Here is a 17,786-nt window from a genome sequence, read left to right on the forward strand (position 1 = left end):
ACCTCATCCGCTCAACTAACTTTCTGCCGCCCTCTGCAACGCTTTACTTCCCTCGTAATCCAATTTGTTACCCTAAGCGACCATCGGTTATCCTCTCTTTGCGCTACATGTCCTGCCCATGCCCATTTTTTCTTCTTGATTTTCACTAGAATGTCAGTAACTTGAGTTATTTTTCTGAATCACTCTGCACATTTCCTATCTCTTAATGTTATTCCTAACATTTTTCGTTCCACAGCCCTTTGAGTTGTCCTCAGCTTAAGTAGAACCCTTTTGGTTAGCCTCCACGTTTCAGCATCATAGGTGAGTAGTGGTGAGGTGCAAATGTTGTATACCTTCCTCTTGATCGATACCGGTAAGCTGCTAGTCACAATCTGGGAGTGCTTGCCAAATGCACTCCATCCCAGCCTTATTCTTCTTGTTATTTCCTTTTCATGGTCCGAATCTGCGGTTACTACCTGTCCTAAGTAGACATAGTTTCCTACGACTTCCATTGCTTCGCTACCTAACGTAAACTGCTGTTCCTTCCCGAGGCTATATTGATTTTTAAGTCTACCTTCCTACTTTTCCTGTCTAGGTCATCAATAACTATTTGCAGTTCATCCCCCGAGTTACTTAGCAAGGCAATGTCATCAGCAAATCGCAGATTACTGATGTATTCTCCATCTACCCTTATACCCAATTGCTCCCATTCCAAATCTCTGAATACGTCCTCTAAGCAAGCTGTGAATAGTACTGGGGCGATCGTGTCTCCTTGCCTAACACCTTTCTTTATGGGAATTTTGTTACTTTCTTTATGCAGAACTATGTTTGCTGTGCTGCCACTATATATATCTTCCAGCACTTTCACGTACGGCTCGTCTACCCCCTGATTTCGCAGTGCCTGCATCACCGTCGAGGTTTCAACTGAGTCAAATGCTTTTTCGTAATCAATGAATGCTATGTATAAGGGCTGGTTATATTCCGAGCATTTTTCTATCACCTGGTTGATGGTATGGATATGATCGTTAGTAGAGTACCGTGTCCCAAAACCTGCTTGACCCTTTGCTTGATTGCAGTCTAAGGTTGTCCTGATTCTATTAGAGATTATCTTAGTAAATACCTTATACGTAACAGACAGTAAGTTGATTGGTCTGTATTTTTTAAGGTCCTTAGAGTCCCCTTTCTTATGAATGAAGATAATGTTTGCATTCTTCCATGGTTCCGGTACAGTCGATGACACCAGGCACTGCGTATATAGGGTGGCCAGGCTTTCTAACACGATATCCCCCCCCGTCCTTTAACAAATCTGTAGTTATCTGATCCTCTTCAGCTGATTTCCCCCTTTTCATAGTTTCTAATGCTTTCTTGACCTCGTCCTTCGTCACTGGTGGAACCTCTGACTTTTTTCCTACCGCCAATTTCATTACGGTTCTGGCTACTTTGGCTACTGCAGAGATCTGTATAGAACGCCTCGGCTACTTTGACCATGTTATCCATATTCGTGATGACGTTGCCCGCCTTATCCCTTATTGCATACATCTGGAGTTTGCCTATGGCCAATTTCTTCTTCACCGCTTTAAGGCTTCCCCCGTTCTTTACAGCATGCTCAATTTTCTCTGTGTTATACTTCCTTATATCGGCCACCTTGCGCTTATTGATTAGCTTTGATATCTCGGCCAATTCTCTCTGGTCTGTTGGATTGGAAGCTTTCATACTCTGGCGTTTCTTAATCAAATCTATCGCCTCCTCAGACAGCTTACCGGCATCCTAACTATCCTACCGCCTACTTCTACAGCGCACTCAGTAATGATATCTCTAAAATTATTGTTCATTGCTTCTAGGGTAATGTCGCCATTATCAGTAGGAGCTGAATATCTACTCTGTAGCGAAACCCTGAACTCTTCTGCCCTCCCCCCACCGCTAAATCGTCGATAGGTTTCTTTCTTACTAATCTGTTGCGTTCCTTCTTTAGATTTAGGCTAATTCGGGACCTCACCATCCTGCGGTCACTGCATTGCACTTTCCCGATTGCCTCTACATCTCGCATAATGGCGTGGGTTGAGCACAGTATGAAGTCAATTTCATTTTTAGTCGTAAGTAATTGGACCAAAAGACTCGAGCTCTTTTGCATGAATCTGTGCACATCAACAAAGGTACGTAGAGAGCCCTTTGTTGGAAACGAGACGCTTTAAGCGATCTGGAGGTGCCCTAAACGCTACATTCAAGCGATTATCTATCTCTTTTAAGAGGATACCTGAAAAAATTATTTTATGAAGAACTTATGTTGGAGGAGCTTATTTTACCTGAAATCTTTCTTTAGGTTTTAACGGTGCTGCTTCATGTCACGTGCAATGTACTGACCCGTACCACTTCACACTGCTTCATACGGAAAAGTGTTTCAATGACCAACACCTTTCAGATCCGTTGGACCAGGCGAAGGCGATGCGGCTGGCTACGGAGCTTATGTACTCGTGCAAGGATCACATTATCCGGCTGAATGTGAGCCCCAGCATACTGAAGGTAAGTGTGGTTTTCCATGAGAGAACAGTTATAGTTATTAAGGTGATCAGTTTCGCAAGAATGGTTGGTTCTGTAGTATAAGCATAACTTAAAATTCTTAGTGTCGTGTTTTTAGCTTTTCATATATAAAAAGAAATGGGGCATCCTAGTGTTCAATTGAATCTACATGGCAATGGGTCATGAGTGGTCTGTCGGCTTGACATTAAAAGCGTTACTGTGGATATTATATATGAGATGCATAGGGAGCCATACAATATAATGCGTCAAATCTGCATTAGAAGCGTTGGTTGTATATAGTCGTCCACTTTATTGTTAACACACTGTTGGACAGATGGTGGCTCAAGCTAAAGCACCTTTGCGTCCTATCTGACCGCGCACTGAAGCCGAGTCGCAGGGTAAATGAAGCACCGTAATCAGGTCCCCCTCTGCCTGCCCCACTTTGCTACGATGTGTGGCCACATCGGACGCAACAGCGTATTGAACGTAGCGACCATCAGCTGGCGTTTTCGTACTTTGTATGAGCGTACGCCCCTTCATACTTCTTTTTGCATTTGATTTCCTGCCGCTTTTTTTGCTCCAGTGCAGCGCAGGCTTTTTTATGCATAAAGTTCCTCAGCTCATCAGTTGGCTTAAAACGCAACACGAAATTAATTTTAGTTTAGGCACACACGTGCAGTGTCGAGTGTCTAGCTTGCTTCCTGCAGATGGCAATGAAGCAAATGTAGATGCGCAGTCCTTGTTACGGGCTCATGTGCTGGTAAAGGCCTCCAGGAGGTTAAATGAGATGGAATGAGATCAGATGGACATTTGGAGAGTGAAGATAAAAGGCTTGGTTTGGTGGAAGATGCATTTGCACAAACTCAGGACGTCGGAAGGTGATTTGAACGGGGAGCTATCACGCACGCACGCACGCACACACACACACACACACACACACACGCACGCGCACGCACGCACACACACACGCACGCACACACACACACACACACACACACACACACACACACACACACACACACACACACACACACACACACACACACACACACACACACACACACACACACACACACACACACACACACACACACACACACACACACACACACACACACACACACACACACACACACACACACACACACACACACACACACACACACACACACACACACACACACACACACACACAAATGGAGACAATAGAATATATATATATATATATATATATATATATATATATATATATATATATATATATATATATATATATATATATATATATATATATATATATATATATATATATATATATATCGTTATGAAAAGATTTAACAAAGACCGGCCTATATTGCATACATATTGATCAGCTTCACGTTACGAAAATAGAGCGGACACTAGGGGAGGAAAACGTGGCCGTGGGCTGCAGAGCGCCAGCTGAGTTCCCATTAAATGTGCATGTTGAGGCTGACACCTCTTGTAGATTATTGGGATATAATTAACCTTAGCCGTATCTTTATTTATCCTCCTTCATTGAACCTAACTTGACTGGTGCTTTTAACTTCACATTTGTAATAATACTTGGACCTGTGAACTCTTCCGTGTGTGATGAAGTCGGGGAAGCAGTGAGTCCAGTAGTTCTCTAGTCCGGGCTGGGAAGCAAGATACCAAGGTAAAATAGAAACTACACGAAGAGGCAGAACGCAATGCGATTTTGGGCTGGTTGGTCCTGTGTAGTTAACGTCAGTTCATGTTTTTTATGCACTTCGGTTGCTCTCCTTAAATTATTATTAAGCGATAATTTATGCGTTATTCCGTTTCATGTAAAGAAAAGAGACACAATCAGGGCATTAAAAGCAATAATATTCGATTTAGGCTATGCAGTACTTTCACGAGCGTCATTTTTTCGCGCAACCTATTTTGTTTCTGATTATGACAATAATTTGAGAAGACGTTTTTCCAAATTACATGTTCAGATAAACTTCGAGCAGGCCGACTTCTGCGAATTGTCTAGCTTAAAGAAATACGTCTTTTGCCATGGCGTCGTGTGACAGTGCAAGGCGGGTGAATGGGCAGACGCAATATATGTGTATAGTTGTGTGCCCTTAAAGACGGTTATTTTCGTCTTCCTTTTGTGCTTTCCAGTCCCATAAACTTCAGTGCAATGAGGACATGAGGACTAACAAATAGAATCTTTATTTACTACACCAGTTGCGAGTTAGCATGATAACCATGCTCTAGAATTCCTTTGACGTCCTCGAAGTGGTGCGTCTGTATTTTTCGTTCTCGACACAGTGTTGTAAACCGGAGCGAGAAACCCAGTTTTAGGGTCCACGGGGAGCAAAAATTCATTGCTCTTGTTGGGATGCTAGCTAGGAATGAGTGACCGGTGCCGTTAATCCCAAACCTAGACATCTTTGGCCGCTAGGTGCCTCTGCGCTGCGCCCTCTTTTAGGGGACCTCGGTACGGTAGGGTACCTCGATGCGTGGTGCACCCTACCCTCTGTTTCCTCGTCCGCCCGCCCCCCTCCCCTCTCTCACGGGGATAGGGAAACCATCGGCGTGCTGTGCGATGTCAGCGCACGTTAGATATCCCGAAATTACTCAGTAGCCCTCCAATACGGCTCCTCTTTCTCTCTTTCCACGTTCACTCCCACCTTCCTTCCCTTACGGGGTGGTTGAGGTGTCCACAGAAAACAAGTGAGACAGTTACCGCGCTTTCCCTTCCTATAAATCAATCAGTTTCGCCGCCTTTTCAGCTGCGGTCAGGAGCGGCGCGCGCATGTAGGTCGCTACACTTTGTGTGTTACTGCGGTGGAGCGAAGTTTTTTTATATTCAGCGTTCAAATAACGCCTAAAATACCTCCATCTTCTTTGCATCGATGGCATGGCGGCGTGGCTCCATCTCACAGGGTTGGCGACCCAATTCAGGGCACCACTGAGTTTTGCTGTTCGCTGGGCATGGATGACCAGTACTCTTTGGAGGATTGGGTTGCCGCCGGAGAGCATACTCTCTCGCTGTTCCGCGCTCGGATTGTCTAGTTTGTGGAAAGCTTTGTATTTATCGCATTCCCAAGTGAGGTGATATAAAATACTTTGGCATTGCTAACCGGCAGTAGCACTTGCGGTAGTTTGGCAATGAAAGCTGACAACGATTATTCTGCGTTCTTGAATGATGGTCAAATAAATGAGTACAAAATAAATTAGGTATTTTAGGCGTTATTTGAACGCCGAATATATAGGTTTATTTCGCCTCCACTGAAAAGCGGCCGCCGAGGCCGGGATTCGATCCCGCGTCCTGCGGAACAGTTCAAGAACGCAGAATGATCGCTGTCAGCTTCCATTGGCAAACTACCACACGTGCTACGGTTGGTTTTAAGCAGTGCCAAGTGCTTTATATCACATCACTTGGGAATGCGAGAGAAACAAAGCTTTCAACAAACTAGAAATTCCGAGTGCGAAACAGTGGGAGAGTATGCTCCCCAGAGGCAACCCAATCCTCCGAAGAGGACTGGTTATTCTAGTACACTGTAGATTGTTCACCAATGCCCAGACAGCAGCAAAATTCAGTGGTGCCCCGAATTAGGTCTCCAACCCTGTGAGACGGAGACACGCTGCCACGCTGCCACGCCATCGATGCAAAGAAGATGGAGGAACTCTGTCGGCAATATCTACAAAGTAGAGCAATAAGTTTATCCTATCCTATCCTAAGGCGAAAGCTTTTCACATACTCACGGCCGCATCAGGTATCCTGTCCCATTACAGCTGTCAATGCCCCGCCGGGGTGCTGCAGTGGTTACGGCGGTCGCCTACTGTGCCCAAGGGCGCAGGATCAAATCCCGGCCTCGGCGGCCGCTTTTCGATGGAGGCGAAAAGCAAGGCGCCCGTGTGCTGTGTGATGTCAGGGCACTTTAAATAACCCCAGGTGGTCGAAATTTCCGGAGTCCTCCACTACGGCGTCTCTCATAACCTGAGTCGCTTTGGGACCTAAAACCGCACAAACCAAACCAATTATAGCTGCAAATCATCCTGACAGCTACGCCGGGCACGTGAGAAACGTATCTTAGCTCTCCTTGTCTAGAGTCATGCCAGCGTGGTTGCCATGGAGACTACCGCCGCTAGTTAGTGATAGAAAATGATAGTTAGTGGTAGTTAGTGATAGTGATGACGATAATGGCAGACATTACTTTTTATGACGTCATCATCTGGTGATGTCATGACCGGATGTGACGTCATCGTGCTCTCACACGCACGGCCACGTCTAATTCCCGAAGCTGACGTCCTGATGTCACATCCGGTCATGACGTCATGGCTGCTCATGATGTCAACAGGCGATTCCCGCACATACGAAGCTGACCCCGCCGAGAGTCCGATGCAGGCGTCCGTGCGGCGCGTTTCATTTGGCGCTTCCTCGAACGCCGCACCACACAGCCCACAGAAGCAGGGGCAGTAGGGCAGGCATCAGCGGCGTTTCAAATTGGTTTGCAGGAAAGAAAATGGCTGAGGCTTAGCTTGGTTAAGCCTGGTCAGATGCGAAGCATATTGATTGCTAAACTCGGCTTTTCATGGTTACACTTGGCTAAACTTTTATTTCCTTGGTTACACGTGCTTTTACACGGTTTGAACTTGGAATGCACAATGTTTTCCCATCGCATAAAACTAGGTAATAGCATGACTCGTTCATCTCTAATCTAACTGTGTTACCGACACGCACAACGAACATGTCGTCCCCCAGGCCAACGATATTCGATTGCCACTACTTGAATATGTACGCAAAGCAAAAGCTCTTAGAACACCGACATGCTAAAGGAATCAACGATTTTGATTTCTTCGGCAACAAAACGGTCGTACGGGAAAGCCTGCCCGTAAACTACCCGTGTCCAGCCGGCTTGACGTGCACCAACGGTCGTTACGTCTTCACCAAGCATGGCTGTGAGGTCACCTCATGTATACCCTTCGAGCCATATCACCGCCATGGTGGTCCTTCAATTACACCGCCAAAGCCGATAAAGCGGTCCCTACGGAAACTGTACAAAACCGAATTGCGCAATTTGCTTTGTTACCTAGACAAAGAAACGATAGGTAGTGCGTACGAGCGCGTACGTGCACGTGGTGTGACTTCACCATACCACATGGTCCGCACGGCGTGCAACCGCAGCCGACAGCGCGAGCCGGTCTCCCGTCTCTCCTCTGTCGTGACGTCAGCGTATCACGTGGTGTGACGTCACCATACCACGTGGTCCGCACGGCGTGCAACCGCAGCCTACGGCGCGAGCTTGACCCCCGTCTCTCCTCTGTCGTGACGTCAGCGTATCACGTGGTGTGACGTCACCATACCACGTGGTCCGCACGGCGTGCAACCGCTGCCGACGGCGCGAGCTTGACCCCCGTCTCTCCTCTGTCGTGACGTCAGCGTATCACCTGGTGTGACGTAGCATTCCACATTCTTTGCACGGCGTGTAACCGTCACGAAAGGCTGTGGTTTACCTCTAGCAATATGCTTCGCATAAAAAGGCACAGTATCTGTCACAATTTTCCGGGACACCTTAACCGATTCGTAAGGTAAAGGAGGAAGGTGGGAGCGAAAACAGAGAAAGAGGTGCTTCACTGGAGGGCTTCGGACCACCTCGCGATAGAGGCTTTCCCCTCATCGCACTTTAGCGGTCCAAAGTGCCCCCTAGAATTTGGCATTTTCATCTCACAATTTCTGGCCTGGCACATTGAGTCATAGTTCGCTCTCATAATAATACCCGGCCTGCTGTTGCTTCTGCAGGAAATAAAGCGCCTGTGCCTGATGTTCCGTACCTGTTTTGCCTACGGGAGCTATTCCAACGTGGTAAGTACGAATGGAATTATTTAGGGCTTGTACTGCGTAAAATGCCGCTCCCCAGAAACCTCAGAAAATTCCTGTACAAAAGTCAAGGTAGATATACTCCATGATCAAACTGTTCGCGAAAAAAAAAATGCATGAACGTTTCATAAAGAGTAAACTTAACCTGATTCAGTATCACCACAGCTGGATAGAAAATATTATTCGAACAAAAACTAATTCGTATCGATTGGAAGAAACATTTAGGCGTAGTGTGTAGAGTTTTGCTATGGGCACAGTGCCAAGGGAAATATTTATGCTCGCGCATGTCTCTTTTTTTTCTTGGCAAGAGCTAGTGTCTGCGCGATATGTCGGATCAACATGAATTTTCAATTCACAGTCACACGCCATGCGCTGTAATCACCAATGCGAAATAAAACTACAACGGCGCCGCAATGATAATATTTTATTTGTTTCTAGTTCAGTATCGTTTGTCGGCTCGACACACGCTTTGATCGCCGCTATTTGTAGCGCGTCTGGTGCCAGTAAACTACTGAGAGTGAGATGAGAATTTACTTCGACTTCGGCCTTACATCTACCACAACCTTCGTCGTCAACCAGGCTGCGTAGGCAAAGGGACAGAAACCTTCCACACCCATTGACCTCCAGCCAGCTTGCTACGGCACCGCCAAAGCTTCGCCTTAGGCGTACTTGCTGCTTACTCAGTGCCACAAGGTTTTCTATGGCACCGCGTGCCATGCCGGATGCGGCTCAGAGTAGCTCCCGCATGGTGTTCGGACGACCATTAAGGAAGAAATAGGTGGGAATGTTTTTCGCACACAGAAATGACAACGGTACACTTCAGTGATTTTGTTAGATTAAATTGATTATCCGCACATTTAGGCAGAGATTGTGCAATATCAAAATTTTTAATTAATTTGTCATCTCTTGCATGATGAGTGCTTTTTAGTGGTATTATGATCCTCGAGTATTGACAGCGTACTACTTTACTATTTTTCTGAACAATGACCTGATTGTTTTTGAAAGAGAAATGCTTAGCAAATTAGACGTGGTATTAGTACGACACAGAAGTGTGCGGGCAGCAGCCCTAGTTCCACAAATACAGACTACCGCAGGGACTCTGTGCACTTTGCCGTGGTTCTTTCTGAGCAATACGCGATTTAGCTGTTCTTTGCAACTATTACTATTGTGAGCCTCCCAAGGATCTTCTTTCAGCGTGCACATACCATAGTCACCATCCCGCGGCGCCGCCGGTGGCACGAGCCTCGGTTGTCCATCGGAATAAACCCTTGCCGTCTCGACCTGGCCTTCCACATAACTCATTATATGTAGAAAAATTATAAACGAAACAAAGGGACAGAGAATGTAGACACCAATTCGATGTGTAATGCGGAGAGTCCAACCAAGTGGTCTGCCATACGATGGGTATCAAAAGAGCTGCCGATGTGGCTGTAGTTGAAATGCTCTCAAGGCGGAGCCTCTGACAACAAACACTACCCTGGGGAATTTGTCACCTTCCGGTTTGGTTCGGTGTTAAACGTCTTACATGTATAATTTATACCAGGAAAAGTAAGCGTTTTTTTGTTGGTTTTGGATTTCAGAGCGTCTCGGAGTTTCGGGAGGCCTATATGCACTGCATCAGACGTCTACTGTATGCAAGCGAAGCGCTCAATCCGGTAAGATGGGGCAGGAATTACACGGTGGTATATCATTAGTGAAGGAAAAAGACAAAGCTGTGAAGAGAGCCCGTACAGGCAACGTAGGAGGTCTTGCCCTATTTGTGCCTCCCCCGAAGATGTCAAAACAACAGAAAAAGAGAGAGAGAGAGACTAAGAGAGAGCTTTATTTGCTCCGAAGAAGAGAATTCAACGTAATTTTAGGGCAGTGTGCGGCCCCCTTAGTTCAGAGGCCACGGCTGTAGCGTAAACCCGTTTGGCCAAGTTTTGAACTAGGTGGTCGAGATTCGCCGAACAGCGCGGCTTCTCATTCCTGCGGTTTCGGATTGTGCATGTGTGGGACTGCTTTAATTTTCTGACAGTTCCACGTTGTGCGGTATATTGTTGGTCCGCCTTGCTCCTCATAAGGGCATATGATTTGGTATATGGTTGGGTAGATTTTATTCAGAATAGAGACATTTGAAAGCTTTTTGCCTCCAGTTGCCTCCAGGAGAGTGACTGCTCCATGCTTACTGTTACATAGGAAGTAAGAAAACAATTCCTGGTGCACTGACGTGGTAAATTTTGTCTATACATGCGGTGCAATAACATATAGGGTTCTGCTTTATTGAAAACAAAAACAAATTGAACTATAGAGGCGTTTCTTGAAGGTTTTTTCAGAGCGGTCGTTCTGCCTTTTCATTTTCTGTGAGAAAATAATAAAAGCACTTGCTCTCTTTAGGCGACTTCGCGAGGAAGCGAGAACCGGAGAAAATCCTTCGAATTAGACAGATTCGAGAAGAAGAACAGACATAGATCCTGGGAATTTTTTTATTTGAACGGCCGCAGGGTTAAATACTTCAAATTTTCGCAATACGTGTGTGTCGATGCGCCTTGTGAAGTTCATGTGCGTACCGACGAATGCGTTGTACGTCAAGAGGAGTACGGAAACCAAATACTGATATCGTGGGATGCTCAGGACAGTCTTTCCGGCAGTGATTAAATCGTTTACATGAGTGAGGATATTCAAAGTTAAGCTTCGAAATGTAAGCAGAACTGGGAGCTGTGTCTCACGCAAAGATTAAGACGAACTGTCACTTTTTATTGGGATCCAAAGAAAGAACAGAGGCTTCACAAAGAACGCTCTACAAAATTTTGTAGTTTTGACTATTACGAACATCTGTTTCAAACCCCGACTAGAATGAGTGCAGGTTATGACGACACCGCCGCCAAGAGATAGCGTCATCGTCCATGAGCAAAGTGACACGTTTTTTTCACAAGTGTAAAATAATACGAACTTCTGACGGTAGTTAGCCTGAATGCGGGAAGTTGGGTAACAATCCTCTAACCTCTTTATTTCCAGCGGCTAGAGCCTAGGGTGAGTTAAGCAAATATGGCAAACTAGAAAGTCTTGTCATTCTTTCCGTGCTGCTTCGCAAATATGATGTGTTGTGTTGTGTTTCATGGCACATAGGCAGCTAAGGCCATCATGCGCCAAACTCGGGGTTTACATATCTGCTTGGTGAAAGGAAGCAAGCAATTATTTTAATACACTAGAGTAGGTTTAGGATGTTGGCATCTTTTAAGAAATCAATGAGAGAAGACGTTTTAACCAGCGAATTTTCTCCTAAGAGTAAGCTAGGATGTAGGGGAATGTAGTTGTCATAGAACTGTGGGAAATGCTTTTTTCTAAGTTGATCTAGTTTTATACACGATATTAGGACATTAAAACACATGAATATCTACTGTAGAAACAGTAGATGAGGCTGTCTACGCAAATAAAAGCTGAAGCTCATCGAACTTGACGGTTGCTCGTATATGAGAAACATGAGTCAAACCAAGTGGTGATCTTCAGCTGTGCTAATGTTGTGTGACGGTACAGGGGGACATAACGCATTTGCACCATCATCATACCCGCCTTTACTCTGGAACTGAATATTGACCGCCAATTGTTTTCTTCTTCTCACAGGAGCTTTTCAAGCAATATCGCGCAAATGTTACAACCATACTGGAGGCCACATCAGTTAGTATCTCCATTTCCTTTTGAATTATTATTCAGGTTAATAAATGGCTCTGATTAAGCTAGACAAAATATGCGCGAAAGCATGTATTGCTTAATTTCGCTTTCGGCTTGTGGCTAGGGCTTAAAAGTAAGGCTTGAGTCCCATGTCAGGGGAATTAGTGATTTGAGTCCTTAGTGACCAGTGCACTGTAAATGTTTTAGCTGTTTAACGTACCTTAGAAAAAAAATGCAATCGTGGTGCGTTTTGAATTGGTTGCGCATAGATTGAAGTTGACGAAGGCGATGACATGGGATTGAGAGAGTGGCAGTTAACCACGAGAGCAACAACAACACTAACGAGGGGCAATTGGTTACGGCGATGGCGTATATTGCCCTATTGCGATTTCGGGTCTTTAACAAAGCGGACATAACAAATCTGGAAACCAGATGCACTGACGAAGCAAGATACCAAGGATGGCAATCCCACCTCTATAATGTCAAGGGTTTCACATTTACAGAAAATACCTCTGCAATTATTCAAACAAACGACATCGACACAGCAGAAGACACTGCAATTGGCTAAGACATCTCGAATAACAATGAACATTTCGTAATTCTCACTGATGCGTAGTGCGCATGCTGAAAGTTTAGAAAAGAAAGACGTTTTAGCACACTTGAAATCCTTCGTCGGACTACAGCGCGCTACCTGCCCGATGCTTACATAATATGAACTCCGCGACCCATCCGCCTAGATATAAACGAGGCTCCAATCCCTCAACCGGAGCATACGTTAATCGGACAACATAACAAGAAAGGTTTAAGAGAACCCAGGATGTATCCAAGAAGTATACTGACGTCATCACGTGGTCCTAACGTCATGACCGGACGGGACGTCATTATGACGTCAATTCCGATTATTAGCCATGGGCGGATGTGACGTAATCTTAAAGCCACCTGCCGATGACGTCATCATGTCAAGGCGTCATAGCCATCTCTGACGTTACAGTTGAGGCGTTGAAGTTGCCGCCCATTTCGCAGTATCACAAACTGCACCACTTGGTGACGTCATCGTTCAGTTTAGTTTCCCCCCAAATAATTGGCTAATCAAAGAGTTAGTTTTTGATGTAAATAATTTCAACTCGTGAATTGAGTAATAAATGGTTATTCTGTCAAGTAGTTAATTAGGCAAATAGTGCATTTGGTTATGTACTATAACTAAAAAGCTAATTGCTAACTATCTATTTGCCTAACTACCATGTCACTTATTACTACTCAACCAATACCCGTAGCTACCTTTAAATTAGTTACTTTTTACCAATGCCCATATATGATGAGCTCTCAAAAGTGTGACACCCTCTGCTGACAGCCTCTGCCGACAACTCCTGCTGACAACCTTAATATACTCTGTTACATTCCTTACAAAGCTTTGAGATATATATAGACATCGGACTGTTATTTTGATGATTGGTTGGTTGGTTGGGTCCGAGTTCTGCAGATGTCTCTCCTAATGGCCTCAAGGTTATTTTGAAGATGATAAAATTGAGGCCATCAGGAGAGACATGTGCAGAACGCGGACGATATTTATTAGATTTTAGTGTAAAATTAGCTCAAGTATGACAATGCTTTTGTTTCGTTTACATGCCTCGGTCGATATTTTTTGCTTTAGTAAACTCATTCTTATAATATTGTTTCAGCGGTGCGCTGACCACATGATTCCGCGAGATGTGGAGTATACCCTGGCGGCTCTGGGATTCTTCAAGGACTTTATCTCTGGATAAAGAGCTATCGTTCTTGCAGCTCCACTTGGCGCCTTCGTTCAAAGGTGGTAATTTGATGAACGTCAGACAATTTCCAAACGTGACAGCACTACTTTCGTACATCTTGTACCCAATTGACGAGCAGTACTGTGCAGGCGAGAATACAAATTCTGTAGACAGAGAACGGCAGTCCAGCCACTGTGGTGGGCCACACGCTTGTACTGCTCCAGCTAGTCCTCCAAACCTTCGGAAGCATCGTACGATGAGTTAACGGTAGATAGACAATGGATGATGGGAGAAAAGAGTCCATCTGCTGACATTGGGTCGTGGCACTCCTTGATGTTCACGTGGCGAACAGCTGTTGCTGGGGTTTGGAAACAGGCTGGATTCGAGAGCGAGCCCTTGAAGTCGCCCGCTGGCACGCATCTCGGCCTCCTCGTCAAAAGGGTGGCGGCCGAGACTTCGGAGTGGACTGAGAGCAGCGGACGTTCAGGGCCTGCGCTGCATTTACCCCGCACCTCCACCTGAATGCCACGGGTTTCTTCGGCGACCCGAGTTGACAGTCCACAAGGACAGGATCAAAGGATAGGGCCGGGGCGTTCAGGCGCAGGCTGCAGAAACAGGAGCTGGAGCCTGGCAAAGTGGCGGCGGCTGATGTTGTTGTTTTCCAATTTGGTGGCACGTACCCAGACAGGGGGATCGGTCAAGAATCGGGGTGCAGAGATACTTGTTTTTGTGACGTGTAATTACATCGAAAAAGAAAGAAATGGGAGAGAAGGAAAATAAATATGAAAAACCAAAATAAAAAGGAGCATTCATAACGCGCGAAGTAGGAGAAGACTGAGATTTGTATTTACAGATTAAAAAATTCAAAGCATATTAGCAAGGCAGACGTTTTAATCCTATATAAAAGTTTTGAATGGCATTAAAAACAGACCTGTGGTTTTCCAAGCATGGTGGCACCGAACGATGATAAGATTTGGCGGCTTAAATTATGTCCCAGCTTTTGGAATGACTTCTCCAAATACCGTTTTCTCATCATGGTGAAACGGGCAGCAAAACAGCTAGAAATGTTATATTGTTTCCGGTTCTCCACAGAATGCGCCGATGGGAGTAAGCGCCAAACCAGACCTGTGCATATGGAAATTTAGTGGCGGAATACTGCAGCGTAGCCTGGTTAGAGAGACTTCAGTCTGCCTTGATTGACGTGGTTTCCTACTCCAGGAATACTTGACATGTAGGTAGTCATCCGATGTTAAAATAGATCCACTCTGCGTGCTTAGTAAGGAGCGCCTACGAAATAACGCTGCGGTTATGTACGCTGTATCCGGGAGGATAGGCAACATTGGGCCATTGAGAGACTCTTTAGATAGTCTATCAGCAACCCCATTGTCTGTCACAGTACTGTGACCTGGTACCAGACTTTATGTGTGAGGCTTAAATGTGAGGGGAGCAATAGAAGAAATGTGTTTAATATTGGCGAATTCATATTCGAAGGAAGTGATTTGCACAAGGAATAAGAGTGTAAGTATAGCCACTGCTGATTGCGGTGGGTCTAGTTTGCGCGGAGCAAGCACCACCGACAGAAACTCCGCCTGGAAAATCGGAGTGCAATCCGGAAAATGAACGGAAAAAGCCCAGTCTAGAAGCGGACAGTATATTCCAATGCCTGCCTTTTCATGACATTGAGAGGCATAAGTTGCTATCATTATGCTATTGGGAAGGCTCTGCAAATGATATTCTAACAATTCATTTAAATGCGATATGTTAAGAGTTTTGCGTTAGTGGGGAAAATGTCATCATAGACAATTTGAACCGAAGATCCACTGACTTTTGTTGGAAGGATGTTAGAAAGGACTACGTGCAAAGGTTGTAACAGATTTTGCACTAGTATCAGCTGTCGGGTATGAAACCGAGGCCAGTTTACTCCAAACAAGGAGGCCGACTCACAACAAAACATTGGCAGGGAGCGATAGAAATGAGATTCATATATTTTGAGATACATCTGGACAGTCAAGAATTGTAATCTACTTAACAACGGTGGTATTCAGGCTTCAAGGTATAATACATTGTTAGCCACAAATTTGGGGAGCCCAAGGCATAATCTAAGCGCTTCCCGCTCTAAAAGAACAAGCGGACGAATTTCGTAAGCAGGTGAACCAGAAAATAACACACATCCAAATTCTATAATTGGGCGGACATACATAACATAAATCATTAAAAGTGCGTCTCGCCGCATCCCAGACCTTGGATTGCTTACCCTGCGCAACATACCCACAGCACGAGCCCCTTTCGCTACATGTTCAATGTGATCCTTCCATGTCAGATTATCATCCTAAATGACCCCTAGCTACTTCAAAGGCTTAACTTGAGGAATCGTTTCTTGCTGAAATGTAATAAAAATATTTACCGGATCCTTAATTTGGAAAAGGACAGCTCAATGTTTTGTGTTTAATGTAAGACTTAAGTCACATAACTAATTCTGAAGGGAGCTCAGGTCTGATTGGAGGCGCCCATTGAGGGTTTGAGGGTCAGGTGCAGCCGTAAAAAAACGTGATGTCATCCGCATGCACACACACGCGAGAACTTCTTGATGAGTGGGAATAGAGCACAATAGAGTGTTAAAGAGCACAAGCGAGAGAACTGCCCTTTGATGAACACCTCTGGTTTGTTGATATCTGCCAGAATGCACACCATGGTGCGCAATAAAATTGTGTGCTTTGTAGGAATGCTGATACCCACGAAATTAAATATTGCGCAAACCGCAGTGTCTGTAATCTTTGCAATAAAATTCTAGGTTGTACACTTTCATAAGCCTTTGCTGTATCTATCCAGAGTCACTAATGCAGCATACATTTTCTGGCGCCGCGCAAGGAGAATTCGACTCTCAAGGTCGGTATGCGGCTTCCATATTGAACATTTCGAGCGAAAACCTATTTGACAGGGACTAAGGATATTTTCTTGTTCCACAAACTCTGCAACACGCTGGAGTAGGACCCTTTCAATTAATTTTACCAAGTTTGATGTTAATGATATTTATCTGATATTGTTCAAAGTATAGCCATCACCATTACGTTTGAGTAAAGGAATCACGAGCACTCCACGCGATCTTCCTTTTCTTCCTCTTTGTGGCCGATCTACCTCACGCAGGCAGCATCAACTATTGGTATTACGAGTGAAAATATAGTATAAATCTTACCTGGTGAAGTAACACAGCGTAACCAATCGTAACTACGCTTGCGCTTGTGTAAACGAGCTTAGCTGAGCTAAGCCGCGGCAAATGTTTCCATCAATTGTTTTGTAACATGACGCTTTCTACTTAACGTTCTGATCTTGACCCATCGGCATATAATGCTGTATATTCCCGGTATTTCCTGTTAAGTGCGAAATACTCTTGTTGTATGTGTTCGTGCGGTGTTTGGGATTTCTTGAAGTCTAAAGCCCCGTACAGAGTGCACGCAGCATGTTGCACCAAAGAAGAGAGCGGGTAAGATTTTTGTGGAGCTAAATGACCCACAATTTTGTATATTTAAGTACTTGCATTCCTGATCGGTCGTGGCGGAAAAATGTGAACGATGTCTGTAAGTTTCCTGGCTGAAAGTGTATTTAGGGCAATACAGTCGACGCTTAAAGGAAAACTTGCGTTATTCTTTTTTGAAGCAAGGGAGCTTTTGTGAAATCAATATGTAGCTTAACCTAACGTGAAGGTTGCAAACAGCGTAGAACGCAAGATCACAAATAAAAGGCATGATTAACGAGGACTGTTCAAAAAGAGCAGCATGCATTTAATCCTACTGTACTTGAAGCTCGCATTTGAGCTGCCCATTTAGCACCGCTGAAGCAAGTTGTGATGTTAGACAACATCACAATATGCTACATTAATAAATTATAAGTATAAAATAATGACCCCTGCTTACCAGACATTTCAAGGGATTCTAGGACAGAGCAAAAGGTGCAAAGAAAGAAAACACGTCAAATACGCTGTATATACTCTCTGAAATCACATGGTTCCTTAATACTGTTCGTTGCGCACCAGGTTTTTT

General features: G+C 44.8%; 1 protein-coding gene across 2 annotated transcripts; it reads left to right on the forward strand.

Annotated features, from left to right (window-relative positions):
• The first annotated feature begins 2,384 nt into the window (after nucleotides 1-2,384).
• LOC146174273 (uncharacterized) lies at nucleotides 2,385-15,378 on the forward strand. 2 transcript variants are annotated; one of them, XM_084584040.1, is made up of 5 exons: nucleotides 2,385-2,499; nucleotides 8,273-8,335; nucleotides 9,931-10,005; nucleotides 11,954-12,007; nucleotides 13,681-15,378. In XM_084584040.1, exons 1-5 carry the CDS (start codon nucleotides 2,422-2,424, stop codon nucleotides 13,762-13,764), a joined length of 354 nt encoding a protein of 117 aa, XP_084440166.1. In that variant the 5' UTR covers nucleotides 2,385-2,421; the 3' UTR covers nucleotides 13,765-15,378. The 2 variants fall into 2 exon arrangements, with proteins under 2 accessions (XP_084440166.1, XP_084440167.1); XM_084584041.1 differs by lacking the exon at nucleotides 11,954-12,007.
• Nucleotides 15,379-17,786: the final 2,408 nt, after the last annotated feature.

Source organism: Amblyomma maculatum, chromosome 11 (assembly GCF_055883805.1).
Source record: "Amblyomma maculatum isolate TAMU_Amacu chromosome 11, ASM5588380v1, whole genome shotgun sequence".
Classification (NCBI taxonomy): Eukaryota; Metazoa; Arthropoda; class Arachnida; order Ixodida; family Ixodidae; genus Amblyomma; species Amblyomma maculatum.

What these genes read in the sequence shown, in the direction of transcription:
- LOC146174273 (XM_084584040.1), top strand. Translation starts at nt 2,422, where the DNA reads ATGCGGCTGGCTACGGAGCTTATGTACTCGTGCAAGGATCACATTATC. An exon ending in ACGGGAGCTATTCCAACGTG is followed by an intron (nt 8,336 to 9,930) that starts GTAAGTACGAAT and finishes TTTGGATTTCAG; the next exon opens with AGCGTCTCGGAGTTTCGGGA. An exon ending in CAAGCGAAGCGCTCAATCCG is followed by an intron (nt 10,006 to 11,953) that starts GTAAGATGGGGC and finishes TTCTTCTCACAG; the next exon opens with GAGCTTTTCAAGCAATATCG.